At 40.8% G+C, this 27,741-nt stretch overlaps 1 protein-coding gene across 1 annotated transcript in view; it reads left to right on the top strand.

Moving 5' to 3' along the window:
- The window catches only part of CCDC83 (coiled-coil domain containing 83), a 48,349-nt gene that overhangs the window by 10,645 nt on the left and 9,963 nt on the right, over nt 1-27,741 (top strand). Inside the window, exons 3-6 of the mRNA XM_068979039.1 lie at nt 3,933-4,095; nt 7,445-7,612; nt 20,595-20,686; nt 23,304-23,372. Of these exons, the coding sequence (XP_068835140.1) occupies nt 3,933-4,095; nt 7,445-7,612; nt 20,595-20,686; nt 23,304-23,372 (492 nt within the window). The remainder of the gene's footprint in view (nt 1-3,932; nt 4,096-7,444; nt 7,613-20,594; nt 20,687-23,303; nt 23,373-27,741) is intronic.

Here is a 27,741-nt window from a genome sequence, read left to right on the forward strand (position 1 = left end):
CTATTTATGCTGTTTGGAAGGGAAGCTATGACAAACCTAGACAGTGTGTTAAAAAGCAGAGACATCACTTTGCAACAAAGGTCCGTCTAGTCAAAGCTATGGTTTTTCCAGTAGTCATGTATGGATGTGAGAGCTGGACAATAAAGAAGGCTGAGTGCCAAGAAATTGATGCTTTCAAATTGTGGTGCTGGAGAAGACTCTTGAGAGTCCCTTGGACAGCAAGGAGATAAAACTAGTCAATTGTAAAGAAAATCAACCCTGAATGTTCATTGGAAGGACTGATGCTGAAGCTCCAATACTTTGACCACCTGATGCGAAGAGCTGACTCACTGGGAAAGACACTGATGCTGGGAAAGATTGAGGGCAGGAGGAGAAAGTGGACAACAGAGGATGAGATGGTTGGATGGCATCACTAACTCAATGGACACAAGAGTCACTATCAGGAGATAGTGAAAGACAGAGGAGCCTGGCGTGCTGCAGTCCTTGGAGTCGCAAAGAGTTGGACACAACTTCGAAACTGAACAACAAAGAAATACATTTTAGTCACCTGAGTGATCAAAGATATGCATACATACATTTCTTACAAATGACGGTATCACAATCATACACCAAAAAGAAAAAATGTAAAAACTGGTGAAATAGAGATAAAATCTCTAGTTCAATTAATAACATTGTACCAATGCCAATTTCCTCATTTTGATGCTGTGCTATCATTAGATAAGATGTTATCATTTGGGCAAGGTGGGTGGACAGTAGATGGGAATTGTGTGTCCTATTTTGGCAACTTCTATTCTTGTTCTTGTGAGTCTAAAAAAGTTTTTAAAAGGCCATGAGATGGCCTTATAACAAAATAAAAATAATCCTTCTTTTATAGCTTAGACACTAAATCTCCTTTCTTCTATTTATAATATGACAATTAGTCTTACCTCAAATAATAAATGTACTTCATAAGATAAATGTCTTTTTTTAAGCATATTGGTGGATATATTTAAATTTTATTTCAGTATATCACTCAAAATAATTTTTCAGATATAGTGAATTTTGTAACACTGTCAGACACATTTCTTTTCTATTTGAAATTCATACAGGATTTGGGAAGTTTAATATAGATGTTATTAAATGCATGTGGCCTTTTAGATTCTTAGGAATACATGAGAGCTGTCAAAACTCCCTATGGACATCTCATCTCCAGTTTTCTTCTGAAGATTTTTGGGGGGTGGGGGTCAGCTTGTTGTTTACCTCAACTTTTATTAACACCTCAGGGAGCTGTGGGCTTCCCAGGTGGCAGTGTGGGAAAGAAGCCGCCTGCCAATGCAGGAGACGCAAGAGATGTGGGTTCAATCCCTGGGTCAGGAAGATCCTCTGGAGGAGGAAATGGCAAGCTACTCCAGTATTTGTGTCTAGAAAAGTCCATGGACAGAGGAGCCTGGCAGGCTACGGTCCATAGGGCTTCAAAGAGCCGGACACACACACACACACACACACACACACACACACACACACACACACACACGGAGCTGTAATGTTCAACAACTGTTGATTGTTTTTGACAAACCAATCTAGGAAAAGGCTGTTAAGACATTGGGCAAGCTTTGAGTCAGGTCGAATAAAGACAAGGCTTGCCAGTGGGATTTTCCAGGGAATTACCAGATAAGTCAAATAATGGCCCTTATTTAGGAACTGGGCTTTGCAAGAGTTCTGCCTCTCTTCTCTCCCCAACCCTCAGCCACAGGCTGCTAGATTGCTGGGTTTTGCCATAATTGTGGGGCTACTGGTTTTTAGGGTAAGTTTGAAATGCCATGAAACTCACTGTTCTTACTCAGATTCAACCATTTTTCTTGAATAAACACTCCCTGGAAGTTACTGCAAAGCCTTTGATTTCCAGAGTTCTGAAAAGTTGATTTTTCCAATTTTTGCCAGTTTTTTCTCATTGCCTTTATGAAGAAGCGGATTTTCAGAAGTCTTATTCCACCACTTATGTTTATGTCATTCTCTACAAGATTTTACGAAATTAGAAGCAAAGAAATTCAGTTTTCAGATATATATCACACCATGAATTCTTTGGCACTAAAAATTCTTCAGAGACAGAATTCAGATACTTTAGAATATCGCAAACAAAAGATCAGAGAATTTAAACTGTGGGATTTTGAATATCATATCTTTTTCATCTTTATTTCTACTTTTTTAAGTCACTCAAAGCCTGTCCAGTCTGTCTTTTTGTTTTTTGGCTGTATTTATCAATACTGAGCATCATAAAGTTAATTGTTTGTTGCTTTTGTTCAGTTTATCAAAGTTTTAAATTAAAATTCTAAAGCACTGATATGACAATCAGCCTGTGGAACGACTTAAAGAGCGTTAAGGTTACATTAAAATCCTCTCTGTGGAGTTTATTAAACTAGTGTCTATTTTGCTAAGCAATTTTCAGAAATCAAATTTTTCAGCCATCAACTTTAAAGTTTGTTGGATTCAATGTTAAAGACCTGAGTTTTAGTAGGCTGCAGCACTATCAATAAATCACAGATATTTAGATTATCAGAAAGAATTTGGCTACCCAAAGTGTGGCTTGTGGGCCAGCAGGTTCAGCACCACCTGGAACATGTGAGAAATGCAGAATTACAGGCATTGTACCAAACTTAATCAGAATCTGCATTTTTAACAAGGTCCCCAAGTGCTGGGTATACATGTTGAAGTTTCAGAAGTATTGGCTTACAGAATCAATTTTGAGAAAGAAAATATTCTTATAGTAGAGTATCTATGAAGGTTGCTGCTGCTGCTAAGTCACTTCAGTCGTGTCTGACTCTGTGTGACCCCATAGACGGCAGCCCACCAGCCTCCGCTGTCCCTGGGATTCTCCAGGCAAGAACACTGGAGTGGGTTGCCATTTCCTTCTCCAATGCATGAAAGTGAAAACTGAAAGCAAAGCCACTCAGTCGTGTCCGACTCAGCGACCCCATGGACTGCAGCCCACCAGGCTCCTCTGTCCATGGGATTTTCCAGGCAAGTGTACTGGAGTGGGTTGCCATTGCCTATGAAGGTTAAGAGAATAAAAACATGAATATCAGAAATAAACTATAATGTTGAAAAACCATAGTACAGAGAATGTTAAATTATAGGAAAATAAGTAATTTTTAAAAGAAGTATAAGAATATTTTAAGTATATATATTTTCTTAGGTTTAAGAAATTGAAGGAAAGACCCCAGGGAAGTGAGTATTAAAACTTAAAGGGAGAAAAAAAAAGGAAGGCTAAGAAAAGTACAAGAAATATGTATTAGGTTCACACACAATAAAATATCTCTACATATACATAATAAACTAGCAAGGGCAAAAATAAACTCTAAGTTGATTAAATAAGAAACATGGAAACATGGATGGGATATTCACAAGAAGAATATGGTTTATGTTTCAGGTGTGGAGTGTTGGAATGGTGAGTGATCATCACCCCAGAAGAAGAGAATTAGGGTCACTTGTGAGAAAAGCAAAAAATAATGTAAATCCCACAAGAGCAGTACTTTTGTCTATTTTGTTCACGAATATATGCCTAGTGTCTAGATGACTCTTGGCATATGGTAGATAACTCCATAAATATTGAATAAATGGGTGACGTTTCCTAGAAAAGAAAGATAATTCGTGGGAGGTGAAGAAATTGACCTCTGAAGTCTAATTTTAATGTTCATTGATCCTATGATAGGGTGATAGACTGGCAGATTATTAACACAGGTTTTAAAAGGAAACGGTCTCTTCAGTGACTACTGATTTGATGGATTTAATTTTGAGTCTTCCATCTTCCACATGCTCTTTGGAGATACTATTGAATAAATTATTTCATTAACTATTTCTTATTTTGCAAGTCTCAGCATGTGATTCTGTTTTGAGGGAAAACAATGGAGATACTACAGCAGAGGTAATTAACAACTCTTTGATATTCATGACAGAATAAACGCTTAAAGGATGAACAAATTTGGCACATACGGAACCTACTAAAGGAACTCAGTGAAGAGAAGTCAGAGGGATCCGTAGTTGTAACAAGAGAGGAGGTTGAAAATGCAATGAAGGAAAAATGGAAGTTTGAAAGAGACCAGGAACAAAACTTGAAAGGTGATTTAGGAACCTAGAAAATTATCATAAAGCCATATCAAGTTATTTCTTGAATGTATCAATGCTTTTGTCTCCTAATATGTTCAAAATGCCATGGACATACTTCGAAGGACATCATTACTGCCACAACCACAAACCCATGGAGGTAAGTGGGCGACAGGAGGAAATAGCAAAGTGGGTGGAGATAATGAAGCCCAGCGAGGAGGAGGAGAGCTGTGGTCAGAAACACAGACCAGAGCCCTCTGGCCTTTAACACCAGCCCGCATCCTGTGAGCTGCCACCCCGAACTCCAGGCAGTGGTGATCTGCTCTTTTGCGGGGAAATTGTCTCATTTGGTGTCTTCAATGGCTTCAGCCTCAGTTCAGACTTGGGAATGGTAAGGAGAGTATAAAGCTTCCTCCCCAGACCCAGTATCTCTAGGGAAGCTAAGCCCCCTATTTAGATGGGGAAAAAGGGATTGGATTTGGAAAAGGGGATGTTTACAGGACGTGGATAGAAATGATGCTGGTAGAGAAGGTAAAAGACGCAGGACATAGTCTTGCCCCGGGCTCAGGAAGTACCAGGGTCCTGAGAGCTGGACCCTCAGTGTTGACACACGCATTGAAAAAAAATTCCTGTTCCTTCATCTTGAGCTTGCTGCTCAGATTTCTAGATTTTTTCTTTTTTTTTTTTTTGCCAGAACCTCTATAAATACCATCCCTGCCAGGAACCTGGAAAACAGGGGAGAGACTGGAGTGCTACCAGAAAGCACTATGAGAACCTGAGAGACAAAAGCGAGGGGCTAGGTTTTCTTGGATTTCCCCAAGCACTCTAGAGAGCCTACTTAATCAAGCAGTTGGTCCGGAGCAGGCGCTCCATTTGTAGATAGTTGTCGTTTTGGGTGAAATAGTTACCAAGGCCACAGGTCAGTCAGCAAGCTTCATTTTTAGGGGCTCTCCACCACTGTTCCATAAGCCGGCTCCAGCTGAGCCCCTGTAGCGACAGCAGTGACGTGACGGCACGAGGTGGTGGATGCGTTTCCTGGCCAGGCCGTCTCCAGGAGAATCGTGCTTCTGTGTGCAAGGGATGCTTTATGAACTCTCTTGAGATGGGTGTGAGACCTCAGCCGATGCTCAGACGTGCTCACTAAGCTGCCTTTGCAGGGAATGGTCCGGTTAGTGGAGGTGTGACTGTCTGAAGTCTGGGCTGGGGCTGGGTTGTGTGTCACCCAAGACTGGGGACGTGCTGGGTGACTAAGAATGGGAGGGCTGGGCGTGTGCAGTGGTCCAAGGGAGAAAGAAGCCCATGGATGCTGATGAAGAGAGGGAGAGGGAGGGAACAGACGTGTCTACAAGGGGTCTCTGAGGCTGTCACAGTCGGCACCAGGCAGTCACCTGCAACTCACTTCAATTCATGGAGCAGCGGCTGCAGCTCCGCCAGCAGCCTGGGATGGTGCAGAGCCTCTGAGCCATCTGGACCTGCTGAGTCAAAGAGTCTGCATTTGGACAAGGTCACACGGGTTTTCTGTGCACAGTCAAGTTTGAGAAGTGCTGACAAAACTCCCTCTTCCAATGTTTACCTGGGATGCTTTCAGTTGCAAGGATAAAAATCCAACCCAGACTAGTCCAAGCATAAAGAAGATGTTAATCTCTTCAAGTAACCAGACAGAAAAGGCACGGTGCTACTGAGCTGAACCCAGAGCCTCACATGCTGTCAGAGCTCAACTTCCTTTTATTCGTCTCCTTCTCTTGCTCCTCCCCCCACCATCACCCCCTCTTTCGAGCACACCCTGTCCCTCCGCACCTCCTCTCATCCCTCTTCTCTCTCTGCCTTCCCCTGGAAAGCTGGCTCCTTTTTCTGAGAACGTTCTCCCTGTGAGTCTGGAACTCTGACCACAGACACCTCTGAACGTACATCCTTATAACCTCAAAGTGGAGTGGAGACCAAAAGAGATATGTTTCCTACCAGTTTCAGTGAGAGCCTTTCTGGGGAAGGACTCGGAACCAAGGCCTAGCTTGGGGTGCACACTCAGCCCTAGACCAATCCCTCCGGCCGGGAAAAGGGGCATCTGTAGTCGGTGTATTTACACAACAAGGGATAGGAGCCGTGTGTTACTAGACGAAAAGGGAGAGGGGGTGCTAAGAAAGCAGAACAGCAGCTGCTACCCCAACCTGTCTTTCAAAAGCTTCAGTGACATCAACCAACCCTCCCCGCAAAGACTGAATGTTGTGCAAGGCTGAGTCCGGGGCAGTCTGCTCACAGAGGACAGCTGATCACTGGCGTGTAGTGTTCTTAATTGTTTAATAACAAGAATCACTTGTTAAGGGAATTTGAAAATGTATAGTCTTATATTTTGAATATTAATATGTTAAGTATGTATTAAAAATGTATTATTATCATGTCTTCAACAAAGACATGTTTGGAGTCCTGGATGTTTGGCCTGAGGAGCATCTCTCTGGCTTGAAAGAATGCATCACTCATTTTGTAAATATTTACTGAGCCTCAACTAATGGCCAGATTCTCGGCCAAGTGCTGGGTTGACAGAGATGAATAAAATGTGGTCTTGCCCTCAGGAGCTCTCAAACAAGATGGGGCAGGACAGTGAGCCAAATAGCCATTAAGTTCATTGTACCTGGTTTTGGTGATGCTTCCTTTTCCAGAATATTCAGCAGCCTGATACTCAGCCTAAAGACTGAGTAGAATGTTGTGTATAGTAAGTACACCGGGGTAAACTAAAGGTTTATATGATGAGACAGCTCCAAATGTGTACACATTTAACTGAGGAACTTAGCTTTCACTCTGAAGTCTTACTATGTGGTAACTGGGAAGCGAGGTGATTATGGCTATCATATGCTGTCATTTCACACAAGGAAAGCGCAAAGAGTTGATCTGTAGTTGATGGCGTCAAACAACATACTTAACAAAAAAAGGTCACCAAGGACAGCGGAAGGATGTAAGTTGGAATTACTTTGCCCAGAGACATCATGACCAGAAAAATGACAATTTACAATAAAAAGTATCCGTGAAATAATACATTGTACAAAACAGTATGCTTCTCAAGCGATCACAGGCATAATTTAAACTTGTGGCTCCCTAGGCATATAGGCTGATTGCATGCTGTCATTCTTGGTCACAGCCCCAAACCACACCATCTACTTTAAAATTGGAAGTTTATTTTTACTGAGATTTTGAATCATGAGGGATAAACAATAGTTTGAATAGTTTAGATTTCTCTAAATTGTAGATATAAAATTGTATTTATGAGTTTATATTTTCATATCAGACTTTAACTTCACAAAATCAGACTGCCACATAATGACGGTTGCAAGGACAATAGAAATGACCCCAAATCTTGATGTTCTTTCAACAGATATGCGCATCCAAATAAGTAATGCTGAGAAGCTATTTCTTGAGAAACTCAGTGAGAAAGAATATTGGGAGGAATACAAGAATGTAGGGAGTGAACGACATGCTAAACTCATTAGCTCCTTACAGAACGACATCAACAGAGTTACGGAGAATGCCGAAAAAATGTCAGGTCAGTTGCAAGAAAACTGGTTCCGATTCAATAAAAAAAAAATCTTTAGGGGGCAGACATTTGGTGAAAGGAAGAAAAAGGTGCTCTGGAATCATCCATCACGCTCTGCTGTCAGCGTGAGCACTGCGAGTAAGGATGCGGTGGAGGAAGGAAAGAAACTATCCCAGGACTACCTGTGAAACTGAGGAGGGGGAGTGAAGGGATGGGGGTGTGGGCAGAAACCTGCCACTGACTTTGAGGAAGAAGCTGCATCCAGTGGGTGGGGTCTGCATGCTCTCATGCCTGGCTCTGGGTCAGTTCCACCGCAGAAGGAGGGTCCTGGAAAGGGGTCGTATTAGAGGAGACATTCACCTGAGGCCCAGCTAGGGCAACCTACCTAGGCTGGACAATCAGAATTGTTATAGAAAAATGGCCAAGTAAATGCTAAGTTGTAGCCAGAAAAAAACTGGAGAATAAACATGGGACAGGAAGGGAGGAGGGTGGGACAGGAAGGCATCGGGGTAACAGACCTTACCGGAGGGCACCTGTCTGTTCCTGAGGCCAAGCAGAGTGCCTTCAAAGAACACCAGAGACCCAGAGGCACAGAAGTCATAGGGTAGGGCAAATGGGAGAAACCTGGCCTCACAGAGCAGCGTGGGTGGATGGCGGTTCTGAGCCCAGCTGGTCCTGGAGGCTTGTTCTGTGGGAGGAGGGTTTATGTGGGTATCCCAGTATGCCCTCTGAGGCTGTGCCCAGTCACCCTGGTTCTCGACCAATTTTAATGTGTGTCTCTCAATTCAGGGCCTCTGCACCACATCGGTGGTATAAATTTGGCCCTAAATCAGTCTGCAACTGGAGTTAAAATATTTCCAAATGTTCTTCTCCCCCAAGAGAAGAGAGTAAGAGTGACACCCTCCTACCCCTGTCTGTTCCCCCAGCTACTGAGATCCCCTGTCTAGATAGTAACACCATTGCTAGTTCCTTATGTAACCTTTCAGAAAGATCCTTTTCATGTCTCAGAATATACATGTATGTTACAAAACAGCACGCTACAGATGCAGTTTTTCACTTATTAATTCAAGTAACAACATGGACATCCTTACAGATCGGTACGTGTTAGTACTGCCTCATCCTCCCAATGTTTCCTTTGTTTTGTTGTACTATAATTTTTTTAACTACTCCCCTACTCATAAGCATTTAGGTTATTTCCTGTCTTACTATTACAAAGAATTCTGCAATGACTGTCCTTACACAATCTCATTTTACTGCGACAAATATCCTTATATATATGTAATTTCATTTATGTGTATCTCTAAAGGGAAATGGCTGGCCCAAACAGCCCATTCATTTTTATTTTGATAGGCATGGCCCTCTGTAGATGCTGTACCGAGTGTATTCCTGCTGGTGTGGTGAGGATGTCTGTTTTTCCACTTCAACAACAAGGGATGTGATCCACATTTCTGTTCTTTGACAGCCTTATAGGTAGAAAATGGTAACTCTGTAGCTTTAATTTCGATTTCTCTTCCTATAAGCAACAGTGAATATCTTTTCATAAACTCAAGAACCATAGGGATTTCCTTTCTGTTCTCATCCTTTGTTCATTTTTCTATTGTGTTGTGGAACTCTTTACTTTCCAAGGAAATTAGCTCTTTAAATGTGATTTAAGGTACAAATATTTCCCCCTTCATTATTAGTCTTCTGTTTGTATGGTGTTTGTATGAGGAAAATTTATAGTTTTATAGTGCCCAATTTATCAGTCTTTGATTTTATTGAAATTACAAATATATTCTCTAGTATTTTCTTCTAGAATTTATTATATCTTCATCTTTATATTTAAATCTCTGATTTTTTTCTGTGAAGTAGGGAACCAACTTTCTTTTTGCCAGATGGCTTTCCAGTTGTCTCAACATCATCTATTAAATGAGCCATTTTAACCCTATGATCCACAATGATGACTTTATCCCACTTTCATTTCCCATGTGTGTTTGGCTCTCTTCCTATATTTTCTATTCTGTTTCATGGATCTATGTATTTGTGCAACAATGCCACAGAGGGAAGTCCCAGCCAGTCCAGTGGTTAAGACTTGGTGCTTTCACTGCTGTGGGCCCAGGTTCAATCCCCAGTTGGGGTACTAAGATTCCATAAGGCATGCAGCAAGGCCAAAACAAAATGTTACTGTTCAAGTGTATTTTAAAAAATTTTAATAGTTTTCCAGCATTCATTTAATAATTTTCTAGCATTCCTCATATTAACTTAATCCATTATCCTGATTAGAAATCTGTCAGAGAGTGTTTTGCTTATTTTCTCCTCTAGGAGTTTTATAGTTTCTGGTCTTACATTTAGATCTTTAATCCATTTTGAGTTTATTTTCATGTGCGGTGTTAGAAAGTGATCTAGTTTCATTCTTTTACAAGTGGTTGACCAGTTTTCCCAGCACCACTTGTTAAAGAGATTGTCTTTACTCCACTGTATATTCTTGCCTCCTTTGTCAAAGATAAGCTGTCCATATGTGTGTGGATTTATCTCTGGGCTTTCTATTTTGTTCCATTGATCTATATTTCTGTCTTTGTGCCAGTACCATACTGTCTTGATGACTGTGGCTTTGTAGTAGAGCCTGAAGTCAGGCAGGTTGATTCCTTCAGTTCCATTCTTCTTTCTCAAGATTGCTTTGGCTATTCATAGGTTTTTTGTGTTTCCATACAAATCTTGAAATTATTTGTTCCAGTTCTGTGAAAAATATCGCTGGTAGCTTGATAGGGATTGCATTGAATTTGTAGATTGCTTTGGGTAGTATACTCATTTTCACTATATTGATTCTTCCAATCCATGAACATGGTATATTTCTCCATCTATTAGTGTCCTCTTTGATTTCTTTCATCAGTGTTTTATAGTTTTCTATATATAGGTCTTTAGTTTCTTTAGGTAGATATATTCCTAAGTATTTTATTCTTTTCTTTGCAATGGTGAATGGAATTGTTTCCCTAATTTCTTTTTCTACTTTCTCATTATTAGTGTATAGGAATGCAAGGGATTTCTGAGTGTTGATTTTATATCCTCCAACTTTACTCTATTCATTGATTAGCTCTAGTAATTTTCTGGTGGAGTTGTTAGGGTTTTCTATGTAGAGGATCATGTCATCTGCAAACAGTGAGAGTTTTACTTCTTCTTTTCCAATTTGGATTCCTTTTATTTCTTTTTCTGCTCTGATTGCTGTGGCCAAAACTTCCAGAACTATGTTGAATAGTAGCGGTGAAAGTGGGCACCCTTGTCTTGTTCCTGACTTTAGGGGAAATGCTTTCAATTTTTCACCATTGAGGATAATGTTTGCTGTGGGTTTGTCATATATAGCTTTTATTATGTTGAGGTATGTTCCTTCTATTCCTACTTTCTGGAGAGTTTTTATCATAAATGGATGTTGAATTTTGTCAAAGGCCTTCTCTGCATCTATTGAGATAATCATATGGCTCTTATCTTTCAATTTGTTAATGTGGTGAATTACATTGATTGATTTGTGGATATTGAAGAATCCTTGCATCCCTGGGATAAAGCCCACTTGGTCATGATGTATGATCTTTTCAATGTGTTGTTGGATTCTGATTGCTAGAATTTTATTGAGGATTTTTGCATCCATGTTCATCAGTGATATTGGCCTGTAGTTTTCTTTTTTTGTAGTATCTTTGTCAGGTTTTGGTATTAGGGTGATGGTGGCCTCATAGAATGAGTTTGGAAGTTTACCTTCCTCTGCAATTTTCTGGAAGAGTTTGAGGAGGATAGGTGTTAGCTCTTCTCAAAATTTTTGGTAGAATTCAGCTGTGAAGCCGTCTGGACCTGGGCTTTTGTTTGCTGGAAGATTTCTGATTACAGTTTCAATTTCCGTGCTTGTGATGGGTCTGTTAAGATTTTCTATTTCTTGCTGGTTTAGTTTTGGAATATTGTACTTTTCTAAGAATTTGTCCATTTCTTCCACGTTGTCCATTTTATGGGCATATAATTGCTGATAGTAGTCTCTTATGATCCTTTGTATTTCTGTGTTGTCTGTTGTGATCTCTCCATTTTCATTTCTAATTTTATTGATTTGATTTTTCTCTCTTTGCTTCTTGATGAGTCTGGCTACTGGTTTGTCAATTTTATTTATCCTTTCAAAGAATCAGCTTTTGGCTTTGTTGATTTTTGCTATGGTCTCTTTTGTTTCTTTTGCATTTATTTATGCCCTAATTTTTAAGATTTCTTTCCTTCTACTAACTCTGGGGTTCTCCAATTCTTCCTTTTCTAGTTGCTTTAGGTGTAGAGTTAGGTTATTTATTTGACTTTTTTCTTGTTTCTTGAGGTATGCCTGTAGTGCTATGAACTTTCCTCTTAGCACTGCTTTTATAGTGTCCCACAGGTTTTGGGTTGTTGTGTTTTCATTTTCATCAGTTTCTATGCATATTTTGATTTCTTTTTTGATTTCTTCTGTAATTTGTTGGTTATTCAGAAGTGTGTTGTTCAACCTCCATATGTTGGACTTTTTAATAGTTTTTGTTCTGTAATTGAGATCTAATCTTAATGTATTATGGTCAGAAAAGATGGTTGGAATGATTTTGATTTTATAACATTTATCAAGGTTAGATTTATGGCCCAGGATGTGATCTATCCTGGAGAAGGTTCCATGAGCACTTGAGAAAAAGGTGAAATTCATTGTTTTGGGGTGAAATGTCCTATAGATATCAATTAGGTCTAACTGGTCTAATGTATCATTTAAAGTTTGCATTTCTCTGTTAATTTTCTGTTTAGTTGATCTGTCCATAGGTGTGAGTGGGGTATTAAAGTCTCCCACTATTATTGTGTTATTGTTGATTTCCCCTTTCATACTTGTTAGCATTTGTCTTACATATTGCAGTGCTCCTATATTGGGTGCATATATATTTATAATTGTTATATCTTCTTCTTGGATTGATCCTTTGATCATTATGTAGTGGCCTTCTTTATCTCTTTTCACAGCCTTTGTTTTAGAGTCTATTTTATTGGATATGAGTATTGCCACTCCTGCTTTCTTTTGGTCTCTATTTGCATGGAATATCTTTTTCCAGCCCTTCACTTTCAGTCTGTATACATCCCTTGTTCTGAGGTGGGTCTCTTGTAAGCATAAATCACAGCAAGATCCTCTATGATCCACCTCCCAGAATTCTGGAAATAAAACCAAAAATAAACAAATGGGATCTAATTAAAATTAAAAGCTTCTGCAGAACAAAGGAAAATATAAGCAAGGTGAAAAGACAGCCTTCTGAATGGGAGAAAATAATAGGAAATGAAACAACTGACAAACAACTAATCTCAAAAATATACAAGCAACTTATGCAACTCAATTCCAGAAAAATAAACGACCCAATCAAAAAATGGGCCAAAGAACTAAATAGACATTTCTCCAAAGAAGACATACGGATGGCTAACAAATACATGAAAAGATGCTCAACATCACTCATTATTAGAGAAATGCAAATCAAAACCACAATGAGGTACCACTTCACACCAGTCAGAATGTCTACGATCCAAAAATCTGCAAGCAATAAATGCTGGAGAGGGTGTGGAGAAAAGGGAACCCTCCTACACTGTTGGTGGGAATGCAAACTAGTACAACCACTATGGAAAACAGTGTGGAGATTCCTTAAAAAATTGCAAATAGAACTGCCATATGACCCAGCAATCCCACTGCTGGGCATACACACCGAGGAAACCAGAATTGAAAGAGACACATGTACCCCAATGTTCATCGCAGCACTGTTTATAATAGCCAGGACATGGAAACAACCTAGATGTCCATCAGCAGATGAATGGATAAGAAAGCTGTGGTACATATACACAATGGAGTATTACTCAGCCATTAAAAAGAATACATTTGAATCAGTTCTGATGAGATGGATGAAACTGGAGCCGATTATACAGAATGAAGTAAGCCAGAAAGAAAAACACCAATACAGTATACTAACACATATATATGGAATTTAGAAAGATGGCAATGATGACCCTGTATGCAAGACAGCAAAAAAGACACAGACGTGTATAGCGGACTTTTGGACTCAGAGGGAGAGGGAGAGGGTGGGATGATTTGCGAGAATGGCATTGAAACATGTATACTATCATATAAGAATCGAATCACCAGTCTATGTCTGACGCAGGATACAGCATGCTTGGGGCTGGTGCACGGGGATGACCCAGAGGGATGTTGTGGGGAGGGAGGTGGGAGGGGGGTTCATGTTTGGGATCGCATGTACACCCATGGTGGATTCATGTCAATATATGGCAAAACCAATACAGTATTGTAAAGTAAAATAAAGTAAAAATAAAAAGTTAAAAAAGAAAGAAATTAACTAAATAAATAAATAATAAAAGAAATAAGATGGATAAAAAAAGAAATTTGGATGATTTCTCTGAGCTGAAAATTTTCATGCTGTTGTAGCTAACTTGGGAGTGGTGGTAATAAAATTTTTATGCTGCTGGTTGAACCCTGGTATATGGCCAACTTTAGGTATCATGAGAGAATGGCTGTTATAGGCTTATCTTATTTGCCATTAGTTTTAGGCACTTCTCCAGTACTCTTGCCTGGAAAATCCCATGGACGGAGGAGCGTGGTAGGCTACAGTCCATGGAGTCACAAAGAGGCATGACTGAGCAACTTCACTTTCACTTTCACTTCAAGCATGTAGCAGCAATTCTGCCTGGGGACAATTAAACCACTTTGGGGGCCACTCGTTGGACACAATGAATATGAATAGAACGCCTAGATCAATTTGTCTGAAGTCTTACTCCTACCATCCCCCTTTTTCCCCACCTTCCCCCTTCTTCTATGACTTCTCTGAAATTCTCCTCCCACACCCACGACCATGGAGTTTGTGTTAGCTAGACAGCAAAGAGTCGGACACGACTGAGTGACTGAACTGAACTGAACTGAACTGAACTGAGACAGCTTTAATTGCAAGGAATAAGTACTTTAGCAGAAAGGGTTTTTATTGTAAGTGAAATGGGATATTAAGATGAAACTTTTAAAAATCTGTTTAAATCTGGGTGTCTGTACAATGGGTGGTGGTTGTTGTTTAGTCACCAAGTAGTGTCCAGTTCTTTTGTGACCCAGTGGACTATCTGCCAGGCTCCTCTGTCCATGGAATTCTCTAGGCAAGAATACTGGAGTGGGTTGCCATTTCCTTCTCCAAGGGATCTTCCTGACCCAGGAATCGAACCCATGTCTCCTGCTTGGCAGGTGGATTTTTTTAATCCCTGAGCCACCTGGGAAGCCCCCTATATAATGGATACCTCATTCCAAAATAAAGTGAGAATCTGCTATGCAGACTGCCAGTATGATGAGGCAGAAAACAGGTTTCATACCTTCAAGCACTGAATTCCAGTTTATAAAAGACATTGAAGAGACCATGAAAAAACTGTTAAAAATTATGGGACATTTTTTTAAAAGAGCTTGTGGGTGCAGCAAGTTGTACACTATCCCCCAAAGGCCAGGTAAAGTGTAATTCTTTCTTCACCTCAAATCTAGATGGAAGGTCTTTAAGGAAATTCTTCAGACTGTTCAACATGTATCCCCCCCAGTTTGGGGGACAGTGAGATCTAGTTTATGACTCACCCTGTAAAATCTATAGGATAAGAGACTGACTAGGTAACTGTTCCAACAGCAGAGCGTGTAAGAGGCATGTGGCTGCCGCCCTGGGCTGGGCCTGTGTCTCAGTCTATTTGGGCCCCTATAGCAAAATACCACAAATTGGATTTTCACAGCTCTGGGGGCTGCGAAGTTCAGGGTCAAGGGACTGATGGGTCGGGTGCCTAGGGAGAGCTTGCTTCTTGGTTCAGAGACACTGTCTCTTTGCTGTAACCTGACTGAGTGTAAGGGGCAAGAGAGGGCTCTGTTACAAGGGGCCTCTGCTATAAGGACACTGATCCCACTCGTGAGGGCTCTAGCCTCCTGACCTAATGACCTGCTGAATACCAGTACATTGCGGTTCAAGCTGCAACCCAGCAATTTGGGCAAGGGGGTGGGGTCACAGACATTCAGTCTGTAGCAGCGTGCACTCTGGGAGAAGGTTGTGGCAAAGAGTGGAGTGTTTCCTGTGGACCTGTTGTCTGAGAGCGCTGGTACACAGTCCTGTTAAATTTTACCTGTGGGTTGACTCCAAAGAGAAATAGGCACCTGTACATGTGGGAGGGAGGAGGAGACAGAACCAGAGGCCAAAGGAACAGTCATCAGCCAGCCTCCAATAACAGCACATCCCCTGCATCAAGGGCGTGCCGGTGAAATATAACTAGCGATGGGGAAGCTGGTCCTTCAGAGAACCTACACAAACACCCCCGAGAGAGGAGCCTCAATCTTGGATGCCAGCTGGACCCAGAAAGTGAGGCCTTAGTGTGAGATAGTCAAGTGAGATAGTCAAGGCCATAGCTTGAAATCAGTCAGGTGAGTGCTTTCTTGTCCTTCCCAGGCTCCCCTTTAGCCCTGAGGGGGAAGGAGGCATGCCAGCTCAAGCCAGAGGAATCAGTAGTAGGTTCAAGCTAGGAAGGGAACAGCCATAACTTTGAATGAAGCTTAAACTTTTGATTATTACAAAGACTAGATATCTTAATTTCAGATTGGAAGATCTTGTTATCACAAAGGAACCAGAAAAAATCATAGGAATGCCATGCATCCTGTCGAGAGAGGGCTAATAGCCTCGCAGTATGAATTTTAAAGGGAAGAGAGAAGGGACGTCCCTGGCTGGTCCCACAGTTAAGGATCCACCTTCCAGTGTGGAGGACACGGGTTTGGTCCCTAGTCGGGGAAGCAAGATCCCACAGGCTGTACCATGTGCCACACCTAGAGAAAGCCCGCAGGCTGCAGCAAAGACCCAGTAAGGCCAAAGCCAAAACAAATGCGCAGAAACATGAAGGGAAGAGAAAAACAAGGTTTGTCGGTGCCCCGTGGTCACGTCGGTTGGACACAGGACTTGTCGTGAAGGACAGGAGGACGGGGGATGGAGACAGACGGCCGTTAGACCGGTGCTGGCTCCAGGGATGGGGTTCCTGCCCGTGGTTGCCGCCCACGGTCTGTGACTGTCCCCTCAGGGCACCTCTGCTCTGCCCTCTCTGCCTGTCCCCACTCCATCCTTGCTCCCTGCAGACTAATTCTGAAGAGCGTCATCATGATCACTTACCTAGTTAAGGATGACCAAACATCTCCACCCAGGACTCCTCGCGGGCCGTCAGCTGTCCAGCCTCCCTGACTCAGCGGCTGCCCTGAGCGCTGGGGGCCTGGGGAGGGGGCAGCTGGGCCTGCCTCCCCGGACTTCAGTTTAAAGGAGATGTCACAATACTGGGTGCAGAGAACACACACACTGACATCCAGGACAGGGCTCTTGCTCTCAGTAAAAGGAAATTGTAGATTTTTTTTAAACTTCTTTTTAAATTGTTTTAATGTAAAATTTAAAATTTTTTGAAAAAATTTAAAAATGTTTTAATTTATTTAAAAAACTTGGGGTTTTATTAAACCTTTAGATGAGTCCCAGGAATAGAGAAATTATGGAATTATTACAAAACAGCAGATATTAGAGTCACAGAGTTTTTCCTTTCATCCTTGACCGGGTGCGTGGGACAGGGATCCTTAAAAGTCTCTCTGGGCACTAAGTGAGTTAAAAGGCGCGAGTTCAAGTCCACCTCTTTGAATGCCAGTTTCTTCATCTGATCACCTCAGGGACCTCCACGAGAACTCACGGCTCCAGGACTTGGTTTCCTAAACCTTGTCTCATCTCACCAGTCCCTTTGAGTTAGATATTACTGTGCTCAGTTTAAAGATGAGGGAACAGAGGCCCAGAAGAGTTTGCAACTTTAGACTCACAGACTTATGGAGTAGTGGAAATGGGAGGTGAACCCAGGTGTGTCAGACCTAAGCCTATATGCTTCCAATAGTCCTCCCCACTCTGTGACTTACCTAACACCCACTCTGCCTGAAGGAACTGCTCTGTGGCCAGTATTACCATCCGCCCCTGCTCAGTCCTGTCCAGAGAGGGGTCACAGGAAGCCAGCGACATGGAAGAGGATGAGCCCAGAGAAGAGTGTGACACCAGAAGAGGGTCAAGAGTGAACAACTGGCTCCCCGAAGCTTGTGGGGTGGAGCTGAAGCAAAGCCAGACACGAGAAGGAAAGGCGAGCAATGGAGGGCAAACTTCAGCTTCTGAGAAGTGACCACGTTGGACCAGGCATCTGAGCAGCCAGGAGTCTAAAAGCACAAAGTGGTAATCTCCCATTTTCAGGGTCCTAGAGGAGAAGGCAATGGCAACGCACTCCAGTACTCTTGCCTGGGAAATCCCATGGATGGAGGAGCCTGGTAGGCTGCAGTCCATGGGTTTGCACAGGGTCAGACATGACTGAAGCGACTTAGCAGCAGACTTTTCTGGGGAGGAGACTTTTACATACTCCCACTTTATCTGGGAGTATTTACAACTGCAGGGTTAATCAGTTGAGTAGCTCAGTAATGTTCAACTCTTTGCAACCCCATGGACTGCAGCACACCAGGCTTCCCTGTCCATCACCAACTCCCTGAGCTTGCTCAGACTCATGTCCCTTGAGTCGGTGATGCCATCTAAACAACTCATCCTCTGCTGTCTTTTTCTCCTCCTGCCTTCAATCTTTCCCAGCATCAGGATCTTTTCCAATGAGTCAGCTCTTCACATCCGGTGGCCAAAGTTTTGGAGTTTCAGCTTCGGCATCAGTCCTTCCAATGAATATTCAGGACTGATTTCCTTTAGAATGGACTGGTTGGATCTCCTTGCAGTCCAAGGAAATCTCAAGAGTCTTCTCTAACACCACAGTTCAAAAGCATCAATTCTTCAGCATTTAGCGTTCTTTATGGTCCAACTCTCATATACATACATGACTACTGGAAAAACCATAGCTTTGACTATATGGGGCTTTGTCAGCAAAGTAATGTCTCTGCTTTTTGATATGCTGTCTAGGTTGGTCATAGTTTTTTTCCAAGGAGCAAGCATCTTTTAATTTCATGGCTACAATCACCCGGGATTGCAATAATAGAAGATTATGGAAGAGAAATCTTTACTCTGCTCTCAGAGTTTTCCTTGAATAGGGGAAGTGGTTATGCCAGTATGAAACACAATGAGGGCTGAACGGCTCTAGCCTAGCTCCCTGTGCCCATTTTCAGAGCCTCGGTTGCCTCCAAACTATTGAAAGACCAGACCTGCACATCTTCCCTGTAGCCTAAGACCCCCAAGAGATCTTAGAGTCAACTTTGGCTGACTTGGTCTGAGGGGAAATTTTTCCCTTTGAAATAATGTCCTAAATGGCTGTTATGTCCCACAATAGTCTCAATACAATAGTATTGTTTCATTACAGAATAAGTTAAATGAATTGCTGTGGACCAGTCTAGAAATCTAGGGCTTTCCTTGTGGCTCAGTTGGTAAAGAATCCGCCTGCAATTCAGGAGACCTGGGTTTGATCCCTGGGTTGGGAAGATCCCCTGGAGGAGGCAAAGGCTACAACCATAACTGTCAACATCATTTGTAGAAGACAGTAGTCTCTGACTTCCAAATAATTATCTTCCAACTGTTATAAATAAAACACACCTAATGGGGACATATAACACTGATGTCATCATAGAGCACAACTCTGACGAATCTGATTTGGAGGATACACTGCCCTCCTGTTGCACACGGCTCACTACATCACTGTATTCAGTCTTCACTCAGATATTACCTCCTCAAAAAAGCTTTCTCTGCTCACTCTATCTAAACTAGAAATTTTTAGTTTTCCTATTGTTTCCCCTTTTCACTTTGGCTGTGCTGGGTCTTCATTGCTTTGCGTGGCGTTCTTGCGTTGCAGCAAGCGGGGGCTACTCTTTGTCGCAGTGGTCAGGCTTCTCATTGCGGCAGCTTCTCTCGTTGGGGAGCACACACTCCAGGCACTTGGGCGTCAGTAGTTGCAACATGTAGGCTTGGTACCTGTGGTCCCCATAGTCTAGAGCGCAGGCCCAGTGGTTGTGGCACACACACTTAGCTGCTCCACAGCATGTGGAATCTTCCTGGACCAGGGATCAAACCTGTGTCCCTGCAATGGCAGGCAGATTCTTACCTACTGCATCACCGGGGCAGACTGAGAATTTTTGTTTTTCTTCATCACATGCCTCACCACCTAAAATATTATTCACTGGCTTCCCCACCAGGATGTATGTGTCATAAAGGCAGGAGTTTTGTCTCTCATTTGGTAATATTCCCAGTGCCTTAAATAGTGTCGTGCACAGCAAAAGAACTTGGTGATGATTTCCTGAATAAAAGAAAGAATGAACAAACGAGACTCATGTATCCAGATTCATTTCTCTCCACTCCCTAAAGCAGCCCTCATGTCACTTTATCTTGGTTTCCTTAAACAGAAGTGTTGATTATATGATCTCTCAGCATCATTCAAGGCCCCACATTTTGTGATCCTTTGCTCTCTCATTTCCGACATTTATAATGTAAGCAAATCTGCAGAGGGCAGTGCGTCCTGCTGTTTGCATCTCTGTTCTCCCCTCTTGCCCTGAGCCCAACTCAGACCCAGTCTGCTGACTTTCCCAGCCCCTCTTCCGCCTCCCTCTCCTCTCCTCATTCTGTCTTTCCTGGCCCAGGAAACGTGTGCCAAGAATATTGGAAATGTACAGGATGCTACTTCAGTGTATAATCAAATCTCTTCATATTTATGTTGTGGAATCAGATGTTGTCTGATATGAAGGGTAGACGGCTTCAGAGGTACTAAAGCATTGGAAATCCTTTAAAAATACAGACATTCATGAGAGATACCATCTCCAACAAATTCCCATTAAGGCATTAGTAAATTATTGGCGCATTTTGGCTAATTAGAGGTATTAGATTTTTCAGTAAGATGGTACTTTGAAAATTCAGGGGAAAAAACATGAAGAAAGGAGAGGGGGGGGATCATGGAAGATAAAGTTTACAACTTGATCGTTTTACCTTGGATCTCAAGCTTTCTAATTTTCTGTTTAAAGAACAGTATAAAATCACCCTGGAAGATGCTAGAAAGAGAATAATCAGAGAAACTTTGTTGCAACTGGACCAAAAGAAGGAATGGGCCACAGAGGTATATGTCAATTTTCTTTTCTTTTTTATAGTAGATTTTTATTCTTCTCACACAGAACTTCAAAATTTTAAGTGAAACATAGTTGATGTATACTATTATGTTATTAATTTAAATTATATTAAAAGACGCTTGCTCCTTGGAAGAAAAGTTATGACCAACCTAGACAGCATATTAAAAAGCAGAGACATTACTTTGCCAACAAAGATCTGTCTAGTCAAAGTTATGGTTTTTCCAGTAGTCATTTATGGATGTGAGAATTGAACTATAGAGAAAGCTGAGTGCTGAAGAAGTGATGCTTTTGAACTGTGGTGTTGGAGAAGACTCTTGAAAGTCGTTTGGACTGCAAGGAGATCCACCCAGTCCATCCTAAATTCTGCATGTGGCAGAATTGACCTTTAAGAAGTCTTTTTCAGATCATTACTCTTAATCATCACACTGTACGTTTTCTTTTCTCCACATAATGCCAAACACTCGCATAAGTGAATGAATTTTTCTCATTTTTTTCTGACCATCTTATCATGTGGATGGTGGTGGTGGTGTAGTCACTAAGTTGTGTCCAACTCTTTGTATCCCCATGGACTGTAGCCCACCAGGCCCCTCTGTCCATGGGGATTTCACTGGCAAGAAAACTGGAGTGGGTTGCCAGTTCCTTCTCCAGGGCACCACCCAAACTCAGGGATTGAACCTCCATCTCCTGCATTGTGGGCGAATTCTTTACCATTGAGCCACCAAGGAAGCCCATATTTCATCATGTAGTTAACTTCTAAATCTACTTTTGTGCAACCTTAGCTGCTTATTTGGAGAAGGAAATGGCAGCAACCCACTCCAGTGCTCTTGCCTGGAGAATTCCATGGATAGGGAATGCTGGCAAGCTACAGTCGCAAAGAGTCGGACACGACTGAGCAACTAACACACAGTTGCTTATTAGAGTCGCCTGGAAAATTTGTTTAACCCCAGTGGGTCCTGGGTCCCACTCGCAAAGATGCTCTGGTAATTGGCCTGAGACTTTGCCTGGGCTTTTGAATTTTTCAAAATATCCTGGAGATTCTAATGTGTAGTCAAAGCTGGAAACACTACTCCATTGTTAGTGAAATAGGTCATTAGCTAACTAAATTCATTTATGAGCTACTTCCTACTTTTGTTCAAAGAAAATTCTATGTCTACATAAACTTTAGTCTTACCATTTGGAGCTGAACTTTTATATTGTTCTTGGGAAATGGAGATTCACTCTTGTTTAATTAATGTGAGTTTTAAAAAAAGGAATTTATTGCAAATCTTCCTACTCAAAACACTTACTAAAAATTACCTTTAACATAGTTATAAATTCTTTCAATCCATGTTTATGAGCCTGAATATTTTTCTCAATTTCTCTTTTTTTGGTTGTGTCCTTCAGTTACTTTGTTGTGTGGTGTCCTGGTGGCTCAGACAGTAAAGAATCTGCATGCAATGTGGGAGAGACTGGGGTTCGATCCCTGGGTCAGGAAGATCCCCTGGAGAAGGGCATGGCAACTCCAGTATTCTTGCCTGGAGAATTCCATGGACAAAAGAGCCTGGCGGGCTACAGTCCATAGAGTTGTAAAGAGTCGGACACGACTGAGCAACTTAAACTTTCACTTTCATCCATGTAAAAGTACCTCACATATAAACGTGACCTGTTGTCCACTATAAAATTCCTTTGGGTGAAACTGTAAAGATTCTAGTAACTGAAGATGAAATTACATTTTATGATCATACTGATAAAGAAAGGCTTTCCCTATTTGCTTCATTTAAAATGCTTTTCTCCAGGAGAGGACATAGCTATAGCCTGCTAACCTGCAACTATTTGCTATTAGGTTTATAAATAGGTACGTTGTTGTTATTGACATGCAGAAATGTTTCAGATTTAAAAGGTAGTTATATCATCTATCTTTGCTCTTGCTACATGTTAAATTATGCCTGTGACCATAAACTTGAAGAAAGTTTGATCACTGCAGTTTAGCCATCTTAATGGTGGAACAGGGCTTCCCTGTTGGTGAAGAGTCCACCAGCCAATGCAGGAGACGTGGGTTCGATCCCTGATCTGAGAAGATCCCACGTGCGGTGGGGCAACTATGCCCGGGCGCCGCAGCTGCTGAGCCTGGGCTCCACAGCCCGGTGAGGCCACTACTGAAGCCGGCACGTTCTGTAGCCCGTCTCCACGACCCGAGAAGCCGCCACAGTGAGAAGCCTGCACGCCACAACCAGAGGAGATCCCCAGCAGCACCGAAGACCCAGCACAGCCAAAATGAGTGCATAAAATTAACTCAGTGTAACGGCGAAGCAGGTCCCTTCATGACTGATTTTACCACGGCAGTCAGATTCAGTCACACCAGCGGCCAAATTGATTGGACAACCACTGTCCAGTTCTTTCAATCATCTACGTTAGGCAATCTAAATCAGGAAAAATAGCACAATAGGATAATAAAGAAAGAACAATGGGACACAATGTTTTTAGGGATATTCCCAAAGTTACTGGAAACCATAATTTAAAATGTTCGATTAAGTTGATTGCGTATCATCATTGCTAAAAAAAAAAACGTGAAATGCTTTGTGGCAGCACTTCTTTAATACAGAAAAAAAAAATCTTTTTTTTTTTTAGAATGCTCTAAGGTTCATTGACAAGGGCAGCTATCGAGAGATCTGGGAGAATGACTGGCTCAAAAAAGAGGTAAGTGGAATTTTAAAAAATGAATACAATTTCTTCTTTCTCATTTTTCTGAACCGGAAATGACTTTTATTTATGAGCTGAAGTCATGGGGAAAGCATGGATATGTGACTGACCGAGGTAAAATGAAATTCAAGTGGAGTCTTAATCTTATTACAAGCTGTTACTCAATGAACACCATGAATTATTTCAATAATAACCAGAAGTCATTTTTGGAGTCACAATTTTCATACAGTACGCTCAAGTGTCTAAAACTTCTTGACGTTCTAAAACTGACCTGGCCTTCCTCTGGACCCTATTTGCTCCTGACTGATGGAAGCAAGGCTGAAGGATCATTCTAACCTCATTCTCTCCGGTTTTAAATCGTCTCTTCAGGTATTCAAATTGGTATGGAAGAGGTAAAACTGTCATTATATGCAGATGACAGGATACTGTATATAGAAAACTCTAAAGACTACACACAAAAACTACTAGAACTGATAAACTAATTCAACAAGGTAGCAGGATACAAGAATTAGCATTCAGAAATTAGTTGTATTTCTTTACACTTACAGTGAAATATCAGAAAGGGAATGCAAACAGTCAATCTCTTTTAGAATCACACTTTAAAAATAGCATATAGGAATAAACTTCACGAAGGAGCCGAAAGACATGCTGAGAACTATAAAACGTTGATAAAGGAAACTGAAGATGATTCAAAGAAATGGAAAGATGTCCTATATGCTCTTGGATTAGAAGAATTAATATTGTTAAAATGGCCATAGTACCCAAAGCAATCTACAAACTTAATGCCATCCCTATCAACTTACCCATGACATTTTTCACAAAACTGAAACAAATAATCCTAAAATTTATGGAAAAGACCCAGACTTGCCAAAGCAATCCTGAGGAAAAAGAGCAAAGCAGGAGGCATAACCCTCCCAGACTTCAGAGAATTCTACAAAGCTACAGTAATCCAAACAGCATGGCTAGGGCAAAATCAGACATATGAATTGATGCAACAGAGTAGAGAGCCCAGAAATAAACCTGCATACCTATGGTCAATTAATCCTCAACAAAACAAGATATACACTGGGGAAAAGATAGTCTCTTCAAGCGGTGTTGTAAAAGCTGGACAGCTGCATGTGAATCAATGAAGCTAGAACACTCCCTCACACCATACACAAAATTAAACTCAAAATAGCTAAATATAAGACTAAATATGATGCCCTAAAACTCCTAGGAGAGAATACAGGTGAAACATTCTCTGACATAAATCTTAGCAATATTTTCTTAGTTCAGTCTCCCAAGACAATAAAAATTAAAGCAAAAATTAACAAATGAGATCTAATCAAACCTAAAAGCTTTCACACAGTAAAGAAAACCACAGACAAAATGAAAGAACAACCTATGGACTGGGAGGAAAATATTTGCAAATGATACAAACAACAAGGACTTAATTTCCAAAATATACAAATAGTTCATACAATTCAATAACTGAATATTTCCACATGGATGTCACATAGGTACTTCAAACTCAACACACCTGAAATTTATTACATTTCTTCTTAGATCATCTTTTCCTGCATTTCCTTTTTCACCATTTGCTCAGACACCCAAGGTAAAATTGTCACCATCAGCTTCATTTCTATTTTCCTTGCTCTCATTTGACTGAATAGAGTTGGTGAGTCTAACAAACAAAAAATGTTTAAATAAATATGCTTTCTGTGATATTGACAATTATCTTAAAGTTGCCTTTATAAAGTCATGGTGAGTAGGAATTCCTACTATTTCCAAAACTAATCAAGATGAATCCTCAATTTAAAAAAATAAATATTAATTTAAACAAACTCAAGGTGAGCTCGACAGTTCAAGAATATTATAGAGGAACTTAGTCCTTATACTTTTACTAAATATAACAGTATGATCCCAGTAATAATTTAACAATTCAGATCTTAAATTCTGTTAAGATATCATAGACATTAGGTTCAGAGAAAATGACTACAAAAATTTATATCTGACTGATAAGAAAGACTGTTTGGTGCCTTGGTCCTTCCTACTAAAGCCACAAATTACATTTTGTTTTGTTTTATTTTTTAATTTTCATAATTCAGTGGAAATAAAAGACAGAAAGATGTCAAGTTTAATTTAATCATGAGCAAAAAGAGCTCATTAATAAAGAACAAAATCATCTCAAAGAAATTCAATATATTTAATTTCTCTTTATTTCAATAAATATTCATTATACTGTTATTAAATTTACTCACAAAATTAATTAAAACCATTTCTGGTTATAAGTACTATCACAGGAATTGAAAATTGCCTGGAAATAGAACAATGTATGCTAATTAATTTCTTTGAAGAAGGTTAAGAATGAATAACAAGGGATATTTAACACTGGAACTCTCCCAAATATTTCTCCATTAAACTGTTCTTCAACAATAACCAAAAAGCTTAGATCTCTGGGAGGGATATTAGGTCTCATTAAATGACTTTATCTTTATTTAGCATGCTTATTAGAAAAATGAAGAAAATTCAAATTTCCAAATAACTTGAACTTAAATGGAAAGCTGGAAAAACTAGACAGAGATTCAAAGAGGTTAGCAATCGAAGTTTCAAATGTGAGGAGGCATAAAGCTAACTTGGTTCTTGCAGGGGAAAATTTTAAGAGCATACATTTTAATCAGGATCCTGGTTGCCTGAATTATTCCTTTCCAATTTCTTAAGTACATTCCTTGGGTATCTGGGGAGAAGCAAGGGCTGGGAGGGAAAAGAGGTCTTCCATTTCCTTCTTTATACTTTCTTACCCCAGAAAAAGTGTGATGGTATTAGTCGTTCAGTCATGTCCTACTTTTTACCACCCCATGGACTGTAGCCCACCAGGCTCCTCCATCCATGGGATTCTCCAGGCAAGAGTACTGGAGTGGGTTGCCATTTCCTTCTCCAGAGAATCTTTCCAACCCAGGGAGGAGACCTGGGTCTCCTGCTTTGCAGGTGGATTCTTTACCATCTGAGGCACCAGTTAAGACCCTTCCTGCAGAATCTAAAGGTATTGATACGGCTGTAAAAAGGGAATTTGTTTTCATTTCCCTAACATTTCAGAAGATTGAGAGGGAGACAACAATTGAGAACCTTACTTAGTACTCTAAAGGCATAAGGGATATCACAGGTTATCTGTAGCTTGAAAGATGGGACTTAACTCCCCCAAGGGCCCTCATTCCCTGCTTGCCAGAAGACCAAGAACTGTACATGCTGCCTCCCAGTTATGCCAAGCCCTGAGGTCAAACTTTTCCAAACATTCTATTCATTCTTTCTTTTATAACCTCTAACTATAATTTCTTTCTCATCCTTTGACATTTGAAAATTATAAATTTCTCCTTAAGGCATTCAGGCTTGTAATCAAGCTGATAACCTCATAAAATATGAGATCCTAAAACACCAACCATTAACTTGGTGATGTAGAGTTACGAACTTAAATTGTCTTGTGAAATTGGTTAGGATGCTGTTCTTTTCATCTTTAAGCCTTTTCTATGACACTGGTATTGTTTTATAATTGTTTATGTATTTGTTCACTGGATTTGTAGATTTCTTTCCTAGTTTGAGGGAAGGAACCATGCTTCATTGAATTTTGTATCCATCTACCTCAAGCAAGAATTTACCCTTAGTAAGAATTCAGGCATTTAATAAATGACTTATGTGAAAGAGATATGAATGTGGGAATATACTGAATGCTTCCAAAATACAGTAACTTCAACTGCAAATCAAAACTGTGTTAGTCATCTCTTTCCAAGTATTCATCTCAGTTACACTCTTGGCAACTCCTCATAAGAGATAATGCATACGCCTCCCCTGTGCCTTTCTTCTTTCATCATGTTCCCTTGAGAGACATAGTACCTTTCCCAGCTATCTTTCTATCATTCTCACCAGCTGATCACTTTCTATTTTACACTCTTAATTCTGCTATTACCCTGACTTCCACCCATTAGCACCACTCAATCCAGCACCTGCATAGCTCATGCTGTTTTGGGGGGCAGAGAGGTAAGTTGGGGGTTCTATCTAGTAACATTCTTCTATATAGTTTCCCCATGATCAAGCCTTCTTTAGACCAAAAATTATCAAAATATATTTCTTAAAGATTGATGGGAACTGTATCAACAGAACCAGCAAGTTGTGTTCATGTTTGAGTTGGCCACGTTTCTGCAGTTAAAGTTAATTAACCCTGCTATGTCTATGAATGGACCTACTGCCTAACCTGCAAGATAAAAATCAGACTACTTCACATTATTTGGCTCCCACATTTGTCCAGTTCTTCTCCTATTTGTCCCCACGCCCATTTTGTTTCTATCTACAGCAAAATAGTGGTGCCTAATACGTGTGGTTCCTTCTGCCTAGA

Source organism: Capricornis sumatraensis, chromosome 8 (genome assembly GCF_032405125.1).
Source record: "Capricornis sumatraensis isolate serow.1 chromosome 8, serow.2, whole genome shotgun sequence".
Taxonomy (NCBI): domain Eukaryota; kingdom Metazoa; phylum Chordata; class Mammalia; order Artiodactyla; family Bovidae; genus Capricornis; species Capricornis sumatraensis.